Source organism: Centrocercus urophasianus, unplaced genomic scaffold (genome assembly GCF_019232065.1).
Source record: "Centrocercus urophasianus isolate 14NV4802_14NV808 unplaced genomic scaffold, USGS_Curo_1.0 seq_12, whole genome shotgun sequence".
NCBI classification, from domain to species: domain Eukaryota; kingdom Metazoa; phylum Chordata; class Aves; order Galliformes; family Phasianidae; genus Centrocercus; species Centrocercus urophasianus.
In genome coordinates, this window is record NW_024884364.1 from 56764515 (window position 1) to 56786593 (window position 22079).

The 22079-nt window shown below is 41.6% G+C and overlaps 1 protein-coding gene across 1 annotated transcript; it reads left to right on the top strand.

Moving 5' to 3' along the window:
• Nucleotides 1-10498: 10498 nt before the first annotated feature.
• NMS (neuromedin S) lies at nucleotides 10499-15940 on the top strand. The gene is given in 9 exon segments (XM_042810973.1): nucleotides 10499-10571; nucleotides 10651-10706; nucleotides 10807-10857; nucleotides 11738-11797; nucleotides 14073-14108; nucleotides 14535-14576; nucleotides 15477-15507; nucleotides 15778-15894; nucleotides 15897-15940. Coding segments are annotated over 9 exon segments (510 nt in total).
• The last annotated feature ends 6139 nt before the right edge of the window (nucleotides 15941-22079 follow it).

The window sequence follows — 22079 nt, forward strand, 5'->3', positions numbered from 1 at the left end:
CCTTCTCTGTGGGAAGATAAGCCAATGCTCGGATCGGCTGTCGGATAGGTGTATATTGACTGATCAATTCCTCTGAAAATGTCGTGGATAGTTTCTTAATGCTGCTCTAATAGTATTTCCCAAGCCCTGCAGAAGTGAAGCTCCTGGTGTGGAAGCCCCTGTAGGAGAGACTGACAGTGGGGCAAAGCCTTGCCGTTTGAAGTCCTGCTGAATGCTGAAGACATATCTTGAAACATGAAATTGCGTGATAGAACACGTAGGAGAGGCTTTATTGCCTGGCTCCAAAAGCTGTGCCCCTACTGCTTGACCCAGCTGTGTCCTCTGTGTCTGGTCATGAGAATCACAGAATCATTAAGGTTGGAAAAAAAATCTTCAAAGATCATCTAGTAGAACCATCACCCCCATGCCCACTGACCACATCCCTCAGTGCCACATCCCACATTTCCTGAACACCTCCAGGGATGGTGACTGCACCACCTCCCTGGGCAGCCACTGCCTTACTGCTCTTTCTTAGAAGGAATTTTTCCTAATATCCAGCCTGAACCTCCCCTGGTGCAACTTGTGGACACTGCATCTTGTCCTGTCACTGTTGCATTGAGAAGAGGCACAAATGTGAATGTCCATACTGCTCAGGACTGGCTTACTCTGCAGTAGACATTTGTAGTTTGTGCTACGTACCATTTCACCCTGCATTTCTTATGAAATCTTGTGGGTAAATATATGAAAATATGAAAATTGCTTTTTTTTTTTTTTTTTAATTGTGTGACTAAGTAAATACGTAAATAACACCTGTTCCCTCAAAACTGATTTATAGTGGAAGATTTTTTTCTTACCTTAAATCCTACAAAGTCCATGAAGAGCTTGCCAACAGCACAAGATCAGGGCCAACAGCTTGAGAATGGACAAGTTCGATAGAGCCAGAACTGTAGTAGATGTTTCTATCTGTGTTCAGCTATCAATTAGTCAAAGAAAGAAAAAAAATCCAATGACAGAAGAGTTTGAAATGTTTTCACAAATCAATAAAAATTAAAACAACAAAAACAATACTATACTGCAGCCTAGGCCAAGAAAGCCCAGGGAAGCCTAGGGATGGTCTTCATATGAATGCTGTGGCAGCCTCCAGAGCAGGCCAGGCCAACACAAATGCATTACCAGCAATGCCTTAGGATGAAGTCTTAGTCAATGGGTTGGGTTGAATCTCAAAGATGATCTAGTTCCAGCCCCAAAGCCACAGGCAGGGTTGCCAGCCACTCGATCAGGCTGCCCAGAGTCCCATCCAACCTGGCCTTGAAGAACTCATGGGATAGAGCATCTACAACTTCTCTGTGGTGATGGTGTGGTGATATCCTCGTCCCTCCCTTCTGCCTGTGAAATAGAAATTGCGATAGTTACCTTGCTCATAAGGCACATCAGAAGTCTGAATTCATTCACCAGTTTGAGATTTGCATAGGCTGACCACTTTGGAAGTTGCTTCTTTCTTCAGTCTTGAGGGTGACGACTAAAGTGCAGCCATGCACAGATTATTAATAAGCAGTCTTCAACTGTGGAACCAATTTCTGACAGATTATCAGACTCAACCCAAGCATTTTAACCTTTCAAGTATGTTGTTACTGACATGTATAATAATTAGACCTGTATAAATTGAACATGTTTTTTTCCAAACTTAAGCACAGTTAATAAGCTTTGTTTTCAGTAATTGGACCCAAAAATGTCTGATGGAGTTAAATAATGTGTTACATAGGAAACTGTAAAGTTGGATTATGAAATTGCTAGCTAGGGTTGACAGGGTTCTTGCTATTAGGAATGTTAAACTGTAGCGGGGTTCAGAGCTTTAAATTGGCAGCAAAATCAATGGTTGTGTTTGTTGGTTTATAGAATCAGAGAATCAGAATTGTTTGAGTTGGAAGGGACCTTTAAAGGTTATCTAGTCCAATTCCCTTGCAATAAACAGGGACATCAACAGTTGGATGAGATTGCTCAGAGCTCAGTCCAGCCTGACTTTGGATGTCACCAGAGATGGGGCATTCACCACCTCTCTGAGCAACCTGTGCCAGTGCCTCACCACCCTCACTGCAAGAAACTTCCTCCTTACAGCCAATCTAAATCTCACTTCTTTTAGTTTGAAACTATTTCCTCCTTGTCCCATCACATTAGACCCTGCTGAAGATTCTGACCCTTCTTTCTTATAGCCCTCTTTTAGGTACTGCAGATACTACTGAACCTGAATTCATCCACATTTTCTTTGACTTTCCAAGCTCAAGGTATTCAGCGAAAGCATAGCTTCTGCGTACTGTTAAACTCATGAGGTGTTTGTTTGTTGTTTGTTGTTGTTGCTGTTTGGTGTTATTTCAGGTTTCAACCCAATGCCAATTATTTGGATTAGTCTCGGTAGCTCTTTCAGTTAAGTTTTGCCTCCATAAAAGCTCACCCTAAGACAGGACACTTGTCCCAGATAAAATACTGAGGAAGCACAAATCTGATTGAAATCAGCAGGAACAGATGCTTTTCCTGGTGCAGTGTCATTACTGGCAAGGTCACTGTTCTGCCTTGTGGCTGTGTTTCCAAGGCATGGCTGATCACACTTTGTAACTGCTCTGACATGGTGTGCTGGTGTGTAATATATTTATTAGGGTTTGATCTCCATCACTACTTTCTCTCTCTTTCTGGAACTTTAGCAAGCTGCTTGAAATGTGGATCTGACTGACGAAAGGTAGAAAAGATAGAACACATTGTGGCCTCTGCAGCCACAAAAAAATCAGACTGAAGAATAAGCAGCCCTAAGAGGAGTCTCATACAGTTGCAGGATTCACTGGTGCAATCTAAACAGTAATTCCTATGGAGTGCCACAGGTAAAATAAGTCAGCAAAATGTCATATATTCATTTATTTTTTTTTTTTCTGTAGTAATAACTTAAGCAAGGAGTCAGCTATAAGGTGTGTATCAAAAACAGCTGATGTATAGGAAAGACTGTAGTAGCTATAGGAGTGGGTAGGGGGGGGAGCTTAGGGCAGATATCTGTACCACAATGAGACTTGCTGTGCTAGAGGCAAGTTCAGATCCACAAGCAGCAAATAAGACTTTTTTCATTTGAAAACTAATTCCACTTTTTTATTGCAAGGTAGGAAAGTTTATCTCTTGATAAGTGCCTTGAGAACTGTTAAATCTTTTTATAGCTTTATACTTTATACCATTAGATTTCCTTTGGAGTAGGAGACAAAAAATGTAGACTGATGTAAATAAGCCATTAGCTGAACCACATAGCTTACCTTGAAGTGTTAAAACGTTTAATCTGAGCTGTCTTTTGAAAGGGAAAACAACTCTGTGGGGTTTATTTGCATCAGTGAACTGAGCATGCTGCCAAGACTGGGCTACAGTAGCTAAGAACTACATTTAATTATCAAACCGATGTCAATTAAAATTGAATCCAAACATTCAAAATTAATTATATAGGCCATCAAATGAGTGCAGCCAACACACAAGCCATAATGCCAATGTAGCAAGATAAGTTAATTCTTAAAAAATAAATTAAAAAGAGAAGAACTTCCAGTTTGGGAGCACACAGAGATGCCTAAAGGAGGACTGAAGGACAACTTCAGTAACAGAAGTGCGAGCAGAGAGAGGGATGGGGAGGCATGGGAGTGAGATGGGGTCCTGTTTGCTCCCAAATGCATGTTAGACAGGTGTTTTATATAAGTTGAACAGCTTTCACAGGGACACCAAGTGCTTCAAATAACTTACAACTTGCTGTTTGGGGTGACTCTTGAGAGCTGGCAGATGTGATACCTGGCATGCAGAGTTTTAACATTTGTTTCCCTTACCCTTACCCCTTACCCTAGTGTCCCAGTGGCCCAGTAATTAGCACCACTTGTAGCAAGACAAGAAACAACGTTCAGGAGTTCTAGGGGATGTAAGCCTAGAATGGTGATCCTAAAATGAAAATCACTGCTCTGCAACCCAAACATAAGAGAGAAAGAACTGGAACTTTACATCACAAATCTTCCCAGCACACTCTCCTTGTCAAGGCCACAGCCAGGTGCCAGCAGTGGAGTGGCATGGCCATTAGGGTAGCACACAGTGTCTAAATCTTGTGTTACCACAAGTGGTTTTCTTAGTGTTTGAGGACACCATCTTTGAGCACAGATCCTATTAACACGACTTTGCTCTCAGTGCCTGTACCTTTCCTTTATAAATACTGTGCATAGCCCAGATCAGCTGTGTTGAACATTGCTTCTCTTGCAATGTGACAGAACACAGTTATTGAATACAATTTTTTTTTTTTTTTTTTTTTTTTTTGTGTGTGTGTGTGTGTGTCAATTCAGAGCCTAACTTTTACCCTTGTTCAGCTTATTGTAGGGCACCAAATCCCATGTACATCTTAAAGCCTCTCACAGTAATCTTACAGAACCACAACTATTTCTTTTTTTAGCCTAAGAAACACCCCAGCCCGGCATTTCAAGGCATCAAACCATTTAGGCATGTTTCCCCAGCAACATTATATTTATTTTAAGTTGCACCCCCAGAAAAGGAGGCTGCCATCCATCCTCCCACTTGCAATTCCCACTAGACATTCTGTCCTTTTATTTTTGACATCACCGAACTTGTTTTTCCCACTTTCCACAAAGTGCCAGAGCTGTTAGCATGTGCTTTGTTGCAACATCCTTTTATTTTTATTTTTATTTTTTCTTAATTTACATGCAGCTTCCTTAAGCACTAACTTCATTAAGGAAACAATGTCACTGAAAAGAGATTCCTTGATCTGGGCAATGCAAAGAGGAAGATCAGTCTGTTCTCCAGCACCACCACATCAGCAGCGCATGAGCTTCATTTTATTGGATAATTCATGGCACTAAACTGTGCCTGGAGTTGTTGTCTAAGTATGTTCCTATTACAGAAGGGAGTGGGTTGCATCATTTTCTGCTGTTCACTCAATGATGTGGTTGAGTTTACAGTAGGGAAAAATTATCTGAGCAGAAGGTAGGGAAGCATTGCTTGATGGCATCTGTCTGTTTTACGATTAGGAAAGTCAGTGTGAGGTTAATATTAAAGCAGCAAACACAGACTTCATTTTGTTCAATTCCTTCTTCCCCTCAGGAGAAAATTCTTTTCTTTGCTAGCATTTTGCATCTGGATAAGTGACATACATCATTTATTCCATGGTGAAAACAAAAGTGATTTGAATAACTTTTAAATAACATTTGTTAACAGCAGTGTGTTACTGAAGTTAATTCTGCACTGCCTTTCAGATCTGCAGCAAAGATTCATAGGCTGCAGCATCATCACTGTTATGTGCCAGAAACTCAGCAAAGGACTAGAACGTGTCAGGCACATAGAGCAGGCAGGAAATATTTAAAAACATTTTTCAATTAATGGCTTGGGTAATGGCAGTGTATCCAATACACCTTCCAGAATTTGGTTTTGAAATTTCATTATGCATCATGGAACGTTAATATAGTTTTTTATTGGCTTCTTCAATGTCATTCTCATCTATATACGACTATTTCATCACAGAGGACCTGGATTTTAATTTTGCAGCCCTCCTCACTTTTCCATTCAGTAGTAGTTTCTGTACTGTTGGCCAGGAATATATATGATAATTCTGTCAACAGAAAGAACATTTTAATTGAGTGTGGTTAATTTTCCTGCCTCAGGGCTATTCACCCAACTACATCAACACAATATAATCTCTGGCTCCATAGGAGCTCATGAGAGTCACACACCTTCAGCCATCTGAAATCTTTGAGGGCAGCAGTGGTAGACCAACTTGGATTTACCAGATACTGCACAGTATCTTTTTCTATTAACAAGCTGTGAGACCCAGACCCAGTGCTAAAACCTCTCCCCAGAGAGCTGCGCTTTGGAGATTGTGGTTGATAATCATTGTGCTGACTGCTCATTTCCTTCATAAGTTTCCTCTTTGAGGAATTGATTATTTTCAGATAAGATTTAAGTGTGTTGTCTAACAGCAAACTGTACTGTGGAGGAAAAAAACCAAATGTTTTCTCCTGTTATACAGAAACGAGCATGCTAAAGAGACCCCAGCCTCTGTAGGGCTGAGATAGGAAGGTACTGGGTTTGACCTACTATAAGGAATACATACAGTACTCCTCAGAACTTTACTCTCTGTGGATATTGTGAGAGACCTGGCTCACTACTGTGTTCTTTGTTGTTATTTGGCTTGAGTTATCCTTATTTTCTCTCATTTTTTTCCCCTTTTCTATTTGGCTTTAGAACAATTCCTTCTATATTTCAGGGCCATCAGAGCCAGCAGAAAGTGCAGTGATTGCCATTTATTGACAAGAATCCTCAAGAGGTGTTACTGCAGAAAGGAATGGAGAGCTCACCTCACTGCATTTTCTACACACTACTGCTAGCTTTAAAGTACATCCAGACATAACTACCACGGGGAATACCTGTGTGACACCACAGCCACTGAGGGTCCAGGTAAAAAACACTTCTGTCAAAGAGCAGAAAAAAAGTTAAGTCATACAGCTGCCAGGATTTAACATGTCAGTAATCCTATCTGTTCATTATCAATGCCAGTAAAATTCTGTATGAATCTCTCCTACCTGGAACAGAGCAAGAAAATTAATTGCCTTCATATTAAATGAGTCAACTTGCTAAACAAGAAAAATACAGGTATCTTCAATAATAATTGTAAGTGACAAAATTGGAGTACTTACTCATTTTGGAAGGCATTTGACTCAGATCCCTTGTAGGAGTAAGTGCTGCTCAATGAAGCAAAGGGAAGCAAAGTGTGGGTTTGAACTCCTTGCTGCTTTCACCATGATGCATGCACACCCCGTAGTGCCCAGAGGCGTGATCTCTCAGTTGTCTATATGATCAGCTTCTCAAATGGATATTATCTGTGTGTGACCTTAAGTTGAGAAGATACTGAGAAATATTACCTACTGAGGGTTGGTGGGTCATAAGGCACTGACATAGATTAATGTCATCTGGTGCTTTTGTCTCTTTGGCTGGTAGGCTTAGAGTGAATGTTGCTTGAAGAGTCTTTGTAGGTTTTGGCTTCATTGGTTCTGCCTGTAGCTAGCTGCTGGTGAGACAAACATCCATTTTAAGGCAACATATGTGTATGTATTCTGTTCACGTATACTACAATTAATAGAAACTTAGAATCTGTGTATTTGTCAGAAATCTGGGATGCACGGTATACAATGGATACCTTACACCCTAATAATTAGTGTAAGTTATCCATCATCACAGGCTATGGCAATCTCTCTCTAAAGACAGAATTATAAATTACACATAACCACACTCAGAGAAAATTGAAGATACAAATTAAATCATTCACATTTGGGAGGAATGGATGAATGAGTGTCAGCTCTATGATTCACCTGTTATAATCAGATTTATTTAACTGGTGATGCTAAGTACATATCAGCCTCTCCAGTCCTTAGTTGGGACACTATGAGAAATTTCTGGTAAGGCACAAGATAAGGAGTCAGGAGTATAGTTGTGGATAACTGAAAGCTCAGGCACAGAAAGTGGAGTTATCCCTCTGTTCTGCCTAAGCAGGACAGGACAGTGTTGAAATTAAGCCAAGTGTGAGTTCCAGACTTAAGATCTTTCCAAATGCCTTGGAACGTGCCAATCTAAGTGAACCTTCAGCCCAGATAGCACAGTATAGCCCACTAATGTATTTTCATTTCCATACAGTACAGCATGGTAAGTATAAATTTCTTAATTTCTGAGGAATAGTCATTTCTCTGGCTGCATGTAGCAGACATAAAATCAAATTTAGCCAAGAAGTGATCCAAAAGAAGGTAACAGTTCAGATTCCTAGCCTAGATCCTAGCTTCTCCTTGTACTACTTGTACTTGGAGAGTGTACTTGGAGCGTACTAGTACTACTTTTCCATGGTTTAGCTCTTGGTTATCTTTTTGTCCTTAATCTCTGACTGTATGAGGTACATTTTTACTGACCTTCTTTAAACATTTCCTTGTTGACCTACTGCACTTTAAGACCATGGCATTATATCTGCAAAGTACAGCAATCCAACCACAAACAGAAGAAAAATACTTATTCTGCACTTGTTTGACATTCTGACAACCAAATCCACACCTGTACAAGACCTCTGTTTTACAAAACTTGAGCCTTGCCCAACTAGGCACAAAAATGAGAGAAGCTCCCGCTGTTTGGACTGCTTGTCTGTACTGGAAATGAAGTGTATGTTGATTAAATTCACAGTCAACACAGCCTCATACTCAGATAAATGAGCAGTGTCATATTTAATACAGGGTGAGTACTGGGAGATGCATGCAGGCTTTGTGCCAAGTTTGCCTAGTAAGTACCCTGCAACTTCTGCAGCATTTTATCATCTTTCCAACAGATCCATGGTTTGGCTTTCCACCGAGCAGCATCAAGCTGCAAAGGGTGCAAGGCACAAGGAGGCAGCAGCAGCCAGTTTTAATACACTTAGGAGCTGAACACTGGTGACGTTTTATGGATCATGCCTTTGCTGCGTGCAGAACTGCTGGTATCACCACAGAGATCATTTGCAAAAAAGAAAGACAGTCTTCATCCTTATGCCTGTTGAAGCCAAATTATCTTTTTATTCTTCATTTATCTACCACAGCATGCTTTAATGGAAAATTAATGTTACTGCTACTAAATATACACCAACCCTCCTGACTCACCACAAAGATTCTCTTGTTTCCCATTGACACTCCCCCAAAGCTTCATTTTAACTTGCTCACGTATAACTGTGGGCGCTGAAACTCTTAACCTATCTCTTAGCATGCAGGAAGTCCAGGACCCTGTACATTGAAAGGGTGGCTCATTAATCTGCCTTGGTGCTGATGAACCCATTGGCAGAACTGCACCTGATCTAGCACCTGTGAAATGAAATGTACAGCAGCTGCAGAAAGTTCTGATTTAAGGAAGGATAATGGATAAGTTCAAAATGTGACACATTTAACTATTTGAATTGTTGCATTTAAATACTTTTCCCAGTTCTTCCCTCACACTGCAGTGTGGCTGATAAAATCCTATTTTCAGTTTGGTAATAAGTACTGATTTATTTTTTTAAAATTGAACACACATGACTTAATTTTAATCTGATCTTTATGTATAAACCTCACCTGAAGCAAATTAGTAATTCCACAGGCTTCACAGGACCAACATTTGCTGAAGGATACATTTAGGATATTCACTTGGAAAGAGTGAAACAAAGCAGTGGGTGCTGCATTGTGCTCAAAAAGGAAGAAGGAAAGATGCAGGCAGCACCCCATATTTTTCCTCAAAGAGAGGTAAGCCTTACCTGCTCAGCATGGTCACACAGACCTTTCTCTATGATGTAGCAATCACTTCACTCTCCTGAAAATTGACATGGTTAAATAGATGGAAGAGGCCATTACTGAACTGGCTATGTAGGATGGAAGCAGAATTTAGGCAGATAATGAGTAGCCTGAAGGAAAAAGGAGCAAACTGAGTTTTCCTTATCAGACAGGGAAAGCCAGAGAACCACAGAATCAGAAAATCATAGGAATAAAAAATGACTTAGGTTGGAAGAGACCTCAAAGCCCACCCAGCCCCAACCCCTGACATGGGCAGGGCTGTCTCCCTCCAATTCAGGTTGCCCAGGGCCCCATCCAACCTGGCCTTGAGCACCTCCAGGGATGGGGCACCACAGCTTCTCTGGGCAGCTGTGCCAGCGCCTCATCGCCCTCTGAGTTAAATATTTCCTCCTAACATCTAGCCTAAATCTCCCCTCTTTTAGTTTAAAGCCATTCCCCTTATCCTATCACTGTCACACCATGTAAAAAGTCCATTTGCCTCATGCTTATAAGCTGCCTTCAAGTACTGGAAGGCTGCATTAAGCCACCTCTTCCCCAGGCTGAAAAACCCCTGCTGCCTCAACCTTTCTTCACTGGACAAGTTTGATGAGGAAAGGCTGAAGGAATTGGGTCTGGCCCATTATACTTAATCATTAGTAGCAAATTAGTAGCCGTGTAATTGTATTCTACTCTAAAATGTAGTAAGTAATTAGTGTTTGAAGGAATTACCATTCAGTACACAGACAGCAACTAACACTGAACAGATCTGTTAGATGCCTGTTCCTGTACTGTAGGAGTGATCTGGGTGCAAACTCTGCACTAAGTGTGGCAACACAAACATTGTACTGTCTGAAAGGGACAAGAAGGTCCCTCCAGTCCCAAACTGTCAAGACCTGGGCAAAGCACAGTTACTGCCGAAAAGTGACGTGGATTTCTTGCATCTCCTCCCTAATCAAATCCCTACTCCTATGCTACAGTGGGACACGAGGAATTTATGTACTCGTTGTAGCAAACTCGAAGTCTATATAAAAAAAAGACTTTAGGAAGGCTCGGCCTGTCTTGCTCTCAGCCCCTTCGCGCAATTCCCCGTCACTTTGGCGGGGGCGGGGGCCCGGCAGAACGGGGCCGTGGCTGCGGCCGGTGCCGCCCCTGTGTCGGTGCGGCCCCATAAAGCCGCCGCCCGCCGCCGCCCTTAGTCGCCCGCTATGCTCCTGCCGCCGCCCGCGCTGCCCTGGCTGCTGGCCGCCTGCTGCCTCTGCGCCCTGCCGCGGGGCTCCGGTAGGTGCGGGGCCCGAAGGGTAAAGGGGCTGCCCTCGGGGCCCCGCTGAACCGCCCCCCCTCGTGTCCTTTTCCGCAGGGTTCCCGCAGCCCCTCTCTCGCTACAGGGACGGCGCGGAGCTGCCCAAGAGCCAGGTAGGGCGCTCATGCCGGGGGTTGGGTGAGGGGTCAGGGAACTGGGCTGCTGGCTGCTGGGGACAGCCCCGCCGCTAACGTCCGCTCTGTACTTCGTAAGCAACTGGCGCTGTGCTTCAGTCAGTGGATGGAGCTGTCCAACCAGCCCCAGGTAAGCTGCCGTTGGGCTCAGCGTTTTCGTACCATCAGAAGTTGTATGGAAACTTTCAACTGTTTTGTTGTGCGTGGTGGTTTGTTTGTTTGATTGATTTTGTTTGGTTTTTTTTTGTTGTTGTTGTCGTCTTTTTCCCCTCTTATCTTCCAGTTTTGTTGAACAAGATTGGTGGGAAATAGTTCCCAAAGATGGTTATTTGTCTTGCGTTTTATTTCCTTATTTCTTGTCTGAGATGTGATCACGTACATAACCAAACCCTTGTCCTGTGAGTATGGGACCCCCATGTGAATCCCATCTTTGCTCTCTCCTTCTCCTCGGGAGTCCTGAGATAAAACCCACTGGAGCAGCTCTTGTCACTGACATAGCAGAGTTACTCTCTGGCCCTTCATCATCTGTCCTGCAGGTGTACAACTGGACCAGACTGATTTTTAGCATCTAATAAGATAAAACTATCTCTGTTGAACATACTGGGCTCTGTGATCAAACCTACATCAAACAGCTTCTCCTGAAATGCCTATAGATGAATGAGTGTAGATAAAACATGCAAACAAAGACAAATCCCAACCCAGCTAATTCTGGAACACTTGGCATAGGAAGGAGCATCTTAAATGTAAGTGATTCATTTAAGTCTGTTTATAGCAAGAGGCTCTACTGACAACACAAGTCTTTCTGTATGCTCCTTATAACAAAATACTTGTTTTTCATCATGTACTAACATCAGTAAGCCTTACCTTGCTCTGAGTGGTTTTATTGGAACCACATACATAATACTTAAATTGTGCTGGGATTTGGGTGAAGCCTGTAAAACTGTTCTCTGTAAGACCTTGTACATGGTGTCCTATCAGTAAGTGTATTACAGAACTGTTTGGTTTTGCAGATCTCCAGCACTGTTTTGGATCTTTGTTATTCCATATTCAACAGCATGCAAACAAATGAGGTAAGGTGCAATTGCTGCTTTTACCTAAAAGCATCCCCTCCTTAGACCTTTTCCAAGTGATAACATATAATCTAACACTGTCATAGTCTGGGAGATGCAAGAAAGTACCAATGAAAGAATATTTTTTCTCAATAGTGCTTTCATGTAATACTTAATGCTATTATATTAGAAATCAAGTTTTTTTTTTTTATTGAATCAGAGCTAAACATCCACTTACAAATGAGGTTAGTATTTTAAACTGGCCCCCACTTTTGCATAATAGAGGGTTAAACATACTAAAAAAAATACACAGCATTGGTTCAACAGCATGCTTAAGATCATGCTGAACGTGGAAGCATATGAACTGCTTTGTTAATTTTTAAGTTTTATTGGAGCTTGTTTGTTTTTTTTTCTTTCTGATTCAGATCCAAAAACTTAAGCTGAGAAGTTGCTGAGTGTATATATAATGTGTACACTGAGCTATACTGGGTATAGCTCTTCCTCAGTGGTGCGGTAGTATTAGGACCTAGCTCAATATCAGTTCTGCTTTAAAATGCTTTCTATTATCAACAGTTTGCCTTTCCCATAAAAGTCATACTGCCTGTAGGTATATTAAAGCTATTTCACTTGTGGAGTTTGACTCCTCTGTTTTATTAAATCACAAATAGAGCCTTCAAGACAACAATAGAAAGTATTTTGACAGATATTTTGAACAACTCTTCTTGCCAGTGTCTTTGCCTTATTATAATTCCAAGCATGTTTTCCTAAAGCAGCTATACCACTCTACAATACTGAAGTTTATTATATAAAAACTCTAGCGTTTCTCTATTGGCTTTGTGCTTCTACAGTTTAGCTAGTGAGGAAACACCCAGAACCAGCCAGTAGCCATTCCTGGTTACTACTTTAGTAACTAACCTTACCAAAAATTCACTCTGTAAGTACTCAAGGCTGGAAGCTGGATCTTACAGTGTCTTTTCAAGAGTTACAGCAAACACTTGCAGTGTATCTACAATAGGATTTCTAGGTGTTGTCTGACAAAGTAGAGGCTCAAAAGCAAAGGGTGAGATGCGGAAGAACTGCACCTAAAAAACTTGTTGGGAGAACTAGTGGACTATTTAGTTTCAATGTCTAATTATCAAACAAATCTTGTAGATGGCAGTCTCAAAGGAATCAATAGGAAATAATATCTAAAGAGTATTTGAAAATCCCTTTCTAAATCAAGCCAATACACAGTTTTTAGTAGCTCACCTGTTGCCGTGTTTCTTCCATACAATTAAATCCTACTAGCTAGGACATCTGAAAGTGAGTCTAAGTTATGTGCTGGTGTTTTTCTCTGCTTGATGTCCAATAATCATCTCTCAACAACTAGTGTCCACCATATCTTCGTAGTGTCCCCATTTGTGTCCTTTTATCTTGACTGAACATGCACTTTTTTTCTTCTGCACTGTTTTGTACTGAGCTGACATTAATGGGACCTGCTCTGTTCATCATTTCCTTGTGCCTTGAACCAAGAACAGTTAAACAAAGGCGAAATCCTCATTGCATTGCCCGAGTCCCAATTCCTTCATAATTCCTTCATTCCTTCTTGCATATTTTCTTTTTAAATTCCTTCTCCCCAGTTTCCCACCCACATGCTTTATCTGTGCTCTCCTCCCATCTTCATACTTTGCTCCTCTTGGACAACTCAATCCATTCACTGGCATAGCGGCGGCTCTGGCTTGGAGCTGTTCTGTTCCCAGCCAGCCAGATGCGTGGTTGTGGGCAGCAGTGCTGCAGGCAGAAGAGCTCTCAAACCTTGCAAGTGTACTGGGCAGCAGGTTCAGGGCTTTGTGAAACACCTGGCTGCTTCTGTTCCCATGAAATTGCGGGGAAAGTTTCTATTCCTGATGTAGAAAAATGAGCAATTTTATGAAGAGTAAGAGGGGTGTGCTGGAAGGCATCAGCAGTAATGCCTGGGTTGAAATATAAGGGCAATTTTCAAGCAGGAGAGCAGCCCCATTTAAAGAGGGGAACAGCTATCAAGGACCATTTAAGCCGGAGGTGTGGACTGCTATGCTTCGTGCCCATTTGAGCTCTGCTTCTCTCCCCAGAAATAAAAGCATGTTGAACAGTGGAGTTGGTTAAAGTGGGATTTACAATAAGTCTTCAAAAAGATCCATTTGCTGCTGTTGTTGTAGCTGTCTTCTGTGTGTACTTGTCTCAGAGTGGAAAACCTAATCAGTGACAGAGGATTACTACAACAAACAAACAAACAAAAATGATGGCATCTTGATTAACTTACATTGTTGACTTGCAGGAATCACAGGTTGCTGCTGCAGAGTTTACGAAGAAGGTATGTAAATGTAATGGCTAGTAAGTAGGAGTATGTAAGTGATATATAAGTTATATAAGTGATGTTTTTAATCACTTATATAAGTGATTGGGAAGAGCTAAGCAGACCCTGCTTCTGCAAAGCACTGTACTATGTGTAAAGCTTCTTCTGTACATCTTCTCAAGCCTGTGAATCTTTAATTATGGTAACTTAGTATATTTACACTAGACAGAATGGATCATTGTAGACAGTGCCCTTTGGGTATTAATTTTTAATCAGCAGTCCAGATGAATGGGCACTGGAGACTTTCAGCATCTTGTTATTTGCATGCTGCTGAAAGAGGCCCTGAATTATTGATAGGCTGATGGAATGACACCGAAACTTGTCAACAGATCTATAGAACAGAGTTTAAAATATTTTGTTAATGGCTTGTGTTTTATTTTACAGGATAGTCATGGGACTCTGGGACGGCCTTTTTTCCTTTTCAGGGTATTTGAATTTCTTACAGATTCTGTGTGACAGACAGTGTTATATCCATATACCATCACCTGCTTCACTTCACAAATTCTCACCACACTTGTTTTGGTTAGACATCAAATCCCCCTCTGTTTGAAAGCTGAAAAAGCCATTTGCTTAAAAAACTCTGGTTCAGCTAAAAGACCACAAGATAATGAGATCTGGAGTGGTAATGGATTGAACTCTTTTTACTGTAAGATGTGACTGTGGATGTCTCCATTCACCTCCTCTAAAGACAGAAGTATGTGGCTTGTATGTCACAGATGGCCAAGGTGCCTTCATACTAAATTCCCCCTATGAAGCAGATGCATGAGCTGATTTTCCACATAGCCTGGAAGGTCTGGCTAGTAGGCAGTGGCATGCTGCATAACAGTGAAAAGCCAAAGCAGTGTTATAAACATCCTCATTTTCTTCACTTTTTTTCACCCATTGGCTTAAACTGTGGCACGGTCTAGTTCAGAATACTCAGGTCTATGATTATATGATTAACCTTATAAGGTTAACACCAAGCTAGTTTTTAGGAATGTTTTCAATGTATCAGAAAAGAAATCTAAAAAGGTTTTGTCATGTAACCATTGTGTCAATTCAGAGTCTAGTCAGGTACTTTCAGGGCTGGTGTTTGTATGTTCTTTGTTAGGCATCTACTTAGTTCCTCGATGAGCTGGGACCAACATCCTTAGAATAATAGAAGTCAGATTGAACAAAATTTCCTGGGTTCACAGTCAAAACCCACCGTACATGGCTCCCTGTGATACTTAACATGTCTCTTTAAAAGAAATCTTAGCGCAGCCTTAATGGGGGATGTATTTGGCTGTGTTTATATATCTGACATCTAATAGCTCTGTATAGCCCTTCCATTATTTTATTTTTCAGCCTCGAAATGGAAGAACTATTGAAGGCAGTGGTGAGTAGACTATCCAAAAGCAACCAGAACTTGTTCCATATTTCAGTAATGAAGGAGTTACTGAGGAGTTGTATGAATCTAGTACAAACCTAGATACCCATGTGGATGTTTCATATGGTCAGTGAAAGCCATTGGGACAGAAATTCTTTCTTGCTCAAAGTGTTATGGTATATGCTCTTGACAAAATAATTTTCTTTGAGGTTCATTCAGGAAGTATTTTCACCCTCTGTAAAATGATAGAAATGATACAGAAATGACTTTTTTTTCTAGTGGGTGTATATTGTACTTGGAACACAAAAGCTAGCAAGTCCTTCCCTATGATAAATGTGGACTCAACTCTGCTCCCAGCGACCTTCAGTCACCTAGTTCCATGTGAGAACCCACTAATAAGATCTCTGCATGCAGATCGGAGTGATCTTTACATCATATTTAGGTCTTCCTGGAGTAAACCTGAGTAGAAAGAGCAAGAATGGGGATGTAAGGAAGGAAGACAGTAAGATCTAGTAGTATCATGTAGTTCTTCCTTATCCGTCTTTGAAAGGGTATATTAAATGTCTCAGTGTGCTTTAATGGAAAACGCAGAAAATAATCAGTGTATATGCATTTCCTCCTTCAAACTCTCTTCTTCCAATCTTTTGTCCCACAATAAAAAAAATCAATCTGTTTGCATTTAAGAATCACATCCAAGTGTTGACGGGAAAGGTTATTTATCTGGGGTGACAGGTCAGACAAGTAGCAAAGAAAGACTGCAAAGAAAACAAGCAAAGAATGTTTTTACTGTATTTTTAAGATGAAGTCAGAAAGAAGGGAGACAATGATTGGAAGTGTGTTATGGAGCAGCATAACAGTGTGCTTGCTCTGCTCTTACCCACAGCTCAGTGCCCTGAGTTAGTTGGGCTGCAGGATCAGCGCTGTGCCTCCACCCTTCTGAAAGGAAGTCAGTGTAGTTGGGATATGATGGAGAGAGCAGAACTGCATGAGGAGGGAGGATTCATGTTTGAATGCACCTAACAGATCGGGGTACTTAATCCCATATTTCAGACTTTCGCCTATCTTTATCTCAAGGTACAGGAATTTCAGGTGATTTCATTTCTAATTTTAGGAAGGACTAAACATACATAACTGAATACTAAATCACATACAGATCAACATTTCAGCATAAAATATGACATTGCATTAATTTATTTCAGAATACCATGGAATATGAAGTCTGTGAGTCGACTTACCAGCTCAATAACTTGGTTTATACAAAAATAAGAGACTTCTTGTTGCACTGTCTATTACGTGACTGAGTTGTCTGGAATTTACTGTTCTATATAATAAATTTGCAATCATGAATTCTTCTTGTTGTCCTTTTCTGTTGTAGCAGGCACTATACCTCGTTGGGCTGTAACATAACATTGTCTGGTTCTGACTTTATTAAAAATCATTTGAATAGAGATAATTCTCAAATACTTCCAATAGTGCATTTTATATTTATTGTGTCTTCTTTACTAGGGTCGTGCAGGTAACTTTACTCTTTTGACAAATTAACATACTTTCCAATCACTTAAGAAGATACGTCCCACGATAAGAAATAAAAGTTATCATGGATGTTTTAATGGAATAATTCTTAGTTTGAATAATTAAAGGATTGAGTGTGATAAAAAATGAATCCAAAGCACTTTCAAAGAAGAGGAACATGTATTGCTGTTCACAGAAGAGCTGTGGAGTCAGATGAGAGCATTTTTTTTCAAACTTGCCTTGCTGGCTATCGTAAAGCACAAATAAGTCACTCATGAGAGATATCCTAAATATCTGCCCTTTTTACTGAAATAATGAATATCAATCAATCAATAATGCAGCCAGTCGTGTTTGCACTGTAAGGAGTGGGTGATTTGTATTGGAAAGTGGAAATAGTTATGTGCAGAAATCTTTAAATACTGAAGTGGTTGCTTCCTTTGGAAAGGGGCATAATACAGCCAGGGTGAGAAGTATGAGGCCTATGTGATGAAAATACATCAGATTTGGATTCCCCAGTAAAAAGTGACCCACAGCAGTGGTCTCTTCAAGCCCTTCCTTACCTTAGATTCATAGAATCATCTGAGTTGGAAGAGACCTTAAAAGGCCATCTAGTCCAACACACCTGCAATGAACAGGGACACCTACAGGTAGATCAAGGTGCTCAGAGCAGCATCCAGCCTGACCTTGGATGTCTTCAAGGATGGGACATCCTGGATTTCTGGGCAACTTGTTCGCCTACTTTACTAACCTTATCATAAAAAAACTCTTTCCTTGTATCCAATCTAAATCTTTCATTTTCATTTGAAATCATTTCCCTTTGTCCTATCATGAGAGGCCCCACTAAAGCATCCGTCTTTCTTAGCCTGCCTTCCCCTCCTGGAGTACTGCCTTGGTAAGGCAGCATGGTACCATCTCAGTTATGCAGGCACAGGTGTCTGTGAATGGGATTTGGGAACTCCTCTGTCTTTGAAAACAAACTCTGAGAAATCTGTGGTAGTATTTTAGCCAATAGATAAAGTGATGATTTATTTGGCTACTGTTAAGATGTCATCTAGGTGAACACCATCCAGTCGTGGCCCTCCACTCCACAAAACTCATGGACAAGTGGGAGGGAGCTCACAGAGATCTCCCCTAACCTGTTGGGGCTGGAGCACTTGATCTGTGAGGAGATGCAAGGGCAGCTGGGCTGAGCTAGCCTGGAAAAGGAATGGCTTCAGGATTGCCTAACAGTGAGGATGTCTGAAGGGAGGCTGCTAGGGACAGAAATGGCCTCTTCGGGCCTTGATGGCACACTGTTGCATTGGCAAACCCTGCTGGAAGCTGTTAGCTCATGGAAAGGTTACTAAAGGGATGCTGGCTTCTCTAGTTCCTAAAGCATTAGGGGCCAGCTTGGGTGAACCCCAGGAGAAAGCTAAATCTGCTGCAAGTGGTGAGGATGCACTGTAGTGATACACATGAATATAAGGTAATGAGACTAAGACACAGTGGCCTGTTTCACATCAGAGGCCAAAGCTTACTCTTGCTCAGTTCTGCATGAGTACTGTACCACAACTCATGCTGTGCACTCACCATCAGCAGTGACTTCCTCCACACACAGCAGGTTTCCAGAGTAGCATCTGTATAGGTCTTAAGACCGGCTAACTAGAAGTGGTAAATGCACAGCAATTTGCAAGTAATTAGCTCAGATTCCTCAGCTATATTTCTATAGCAACTATAGCTCCTCTGTAAAATGCACCGGAGAGCTCTTGTTTGCCTGTTGGTGGAAACCTCTCCTCCCCTGAGCAACTGGAACTGGAGTAAGAGTCATCCATGTGGACCAAAACCTGAGTTAGACTGTACATCACAAAAATCCTGGCTGTGAGCACCATTACGGTTGGATTAGATGATCTCAGTGGCCTTTTCCAATCTTAATGATTCTTTAATTTTTAATGATTCTATGATACCTGGCCTGAAACTCTTTTTGAACATCCCACAGTAAAATCCATAGCAGAAATTTGAGTCCAGATGTGCAACAGCAACAATTAGGAGTGAAAAATTTCTATGAAAAAAGGAATGAAAGCTGAGTTCTTGAGTTCAGCAAAAAAAGGGACAAATGAAAAGGGATGTGACGGTATATAAAGAGCATGTTTAGAAGAGTAAATCCAGCACTTATCCATCTTCTTGTAATGAAAAGGAACAACGGGGGAAATTCAATTACACTGAGAAGCAGTACATTTAAGCTGCAAAGGGGAATTGTTTTCTAACACTAAATCAACTCCTGAAACTTGTTGCTGTAGCTCAGAATGAGTGATTTGAGACAGCTCTGCCTGCTTTTGGGGAGGACACACTGAGGACAGTGCAACTTCACTCTATATAATTTGCCTTGAGAATCCAGGCTGGCCCAGACCTCCCGTGTTATGGGCTGCTGGGGCTTGGAAGCAGCTGTCTGTCCCCCATGCTTCATTTCTTCACTCTATGTGGGAGGTCAAATGCACTGTGGGGGTGTCTGGCATTTCCCATAGCTGTGGGTCAGACAGGGCTCACATGCATCAGCTTCTTCTACTAGCAAAGCCACTAGCCCATTAGCATCAGACAAACACATTGCTGAACCCAGGCTGCAAACAAGCTGTGGCAGAATTGCTGCAACAAATAGTATTTTTTTTCTTCCTGAAGCTTCTTTGCTAAAACATAACAACTGGTGTTTTGCAGGTCTGACAGCACTCAGTTGCAAGCTGGCTCCCATCAGGAACAGCACATTTACTAAATCTCCAGGCTGGGAGGGACTGCAAGCACTGGCAGACAGAGCCAGCATTCAGGACGGACTTAGCAAAGCTACATCAGTGGAAAAAGTGTACAGCTCATTGAGGCTGAGAGTGCATAAGAATAATTGGTTGCAGCTTTGCAGAGACAGGGATAGAATCATAGAACCTTAGAATTGTTTGAGTTGGAAGAGATCCATAAAGGCCATCTAGTCCAACTCCCTGCGATGAACAGGGACACCTACAGCCAGATCAGGGCGCTCAGAGCCCCATCCAGCCTCACCTTGGATGTCTCCAGGAATCTCATTCACCACCTCTCTGGACAACATGTGCCAGTGCCTCACCACCCTTACTGTAATAAACTCTTTTCTTATATCCAGTCTAAATCTCCCCTCTTTTAGTGTGCAACCGTTTCCCCTTGTCAGTTGCTCCTTGGGTGGATAACTGCAATCAATCAGATATAGTACTGGGGAGAGCACAAAAATACGATGTCACACTACCAGTATGGAGGCTTACAGAGTACCATTGGAGGAGGAAGATGGAGAGGTGACAGAAGAGGGACCAGCTGGGAGGAAAGACAAACATTAAGGGAAGTTAGGGCCGTGAATGAGGTGGGGTTGGTTGCATAAGGGGAATAATATAATGCTTCATTTTAAGCTTATTACTCCTGGCAGTATCTGCATGTGCATGGATACTGCAGGAACAGTAAGCTTAAAATGAAATAGGATATGAAGAAGGATTGACATTATGTTTGACAATCAGAAGAATGAAGCACTGGTTGACAGGCAGAGTGATCTTTTCTTGGTCACGTAAGTTCTCCAGGTGGACTGACACCTGACTTGGACAGTATATCATAGAAGTCCATTTTCTCCCCTCAGTGTTTTGTCGTGGTGCAATGTTTGTTGCTGATTATGTTTCGCTTAATAAAAGATTAGTGTTTTATCCTGTGCCACTAGCAGCTGTGACAAGTGGCACCTCGCTCCCTGAGCTGCATGTACCCAACCTGGGAAGGGCACTGCCTTTGCTTGTGGGATGCTTGTGAAGAGCAAGAGAAGACATCTCAGTGTGGAAAAGGAAGCATATGGATTACAGGAAAAAAATGAAAAGACCATTTATTATCTGCAAAGTCAGATTGCACACTGGAGTCCTTTGAAAACACAGTGATAGGATTCAAATAGATGACAGTGAGGATAAACAAAAGGCCAGTGAGATAACTTTCATGTATGTGTGACATAAAATACTATATAGGAACCCACCAGCTTGTCTCCTCTTCACGTCCTCAACAAATAATGAGACAGAAGCAGCTGCAGAAATTACAGATCTACCCGCTGCAGATATAAAACCATTTGCTTGGTTTAGCCAGCTCTGCAGAAGCCATGCAGCTTCTTGATAGGCTGGCCAAAAACTGTCTGAACCCTGCTCAGCCTTACTGGAGTATACGAGGCCACCGACTGAATACCTGCTACAAGATGGATGTGTTTGTTATTCTAAACACAGCAACAAAATGTTTATTTATTTGCTGGGATATTGGAATCAAGCAGTGGTGGCAGCATCACTGCTGGCAGCTGAGATGGATGCTTGTGTGGGAAGGCTTGTCTTGCTTGTCTGCTCCAGACAACTCACACATTGCAATTGCCAGTCTCTACCTTATTAAACTGAGTAAAAACCTATGTTTGATGGGGCTGCACTGTATAAATTGTCTTAATCCATACATGTATCACCCTGATAGATTTCTCCACTGAACAACTAGAAGCAGCTGCCAAGTCTCTTCCTCCAGTCTTTTGCCACAGTGAAGAAACAAAAATATGAATGGTCTCATAACTAGTTATGATTCAGCACCTGCAAAATTGACATTTCTCTAGGGAAAAGAACCTTATACACCAAATACCATTAATCTATTACCCTTAAACATACTGAGAGATCAATAGAGAAAGTCTGAAGGTGAACCTATGGCTAAATAGAAAGGAAAAGTTTTGGACATATTTACCACATAGCCCAGAGGTTTGTACAGAGCAGTTCAGATAGTTCCTGCTGCATTACTGCATGGGGTGAGGAGCACGTATGACTGACTACGTGTCTCTGGAGTATAGCTATCTAAACTTAAAACAGCAAAAGATCTATGTATCAACTATAATTTCCAACAGAAAACGCAATGGTCTCTCTTGCTCCACCTGAATTGCTTAAACAAGAGTCTTTGATTGCTTTCTCCAGTTTGTTTCAGGGTCTGTAGGGCAAGATTTGTAAGGAGCGGCTAAGGCCCCTCGTTGTGCTCAGCGCAGAGCAGAGGAGCTGAGGGGAGGCCTGATGGCGGCTGCAGCTCCTCACAGGGAG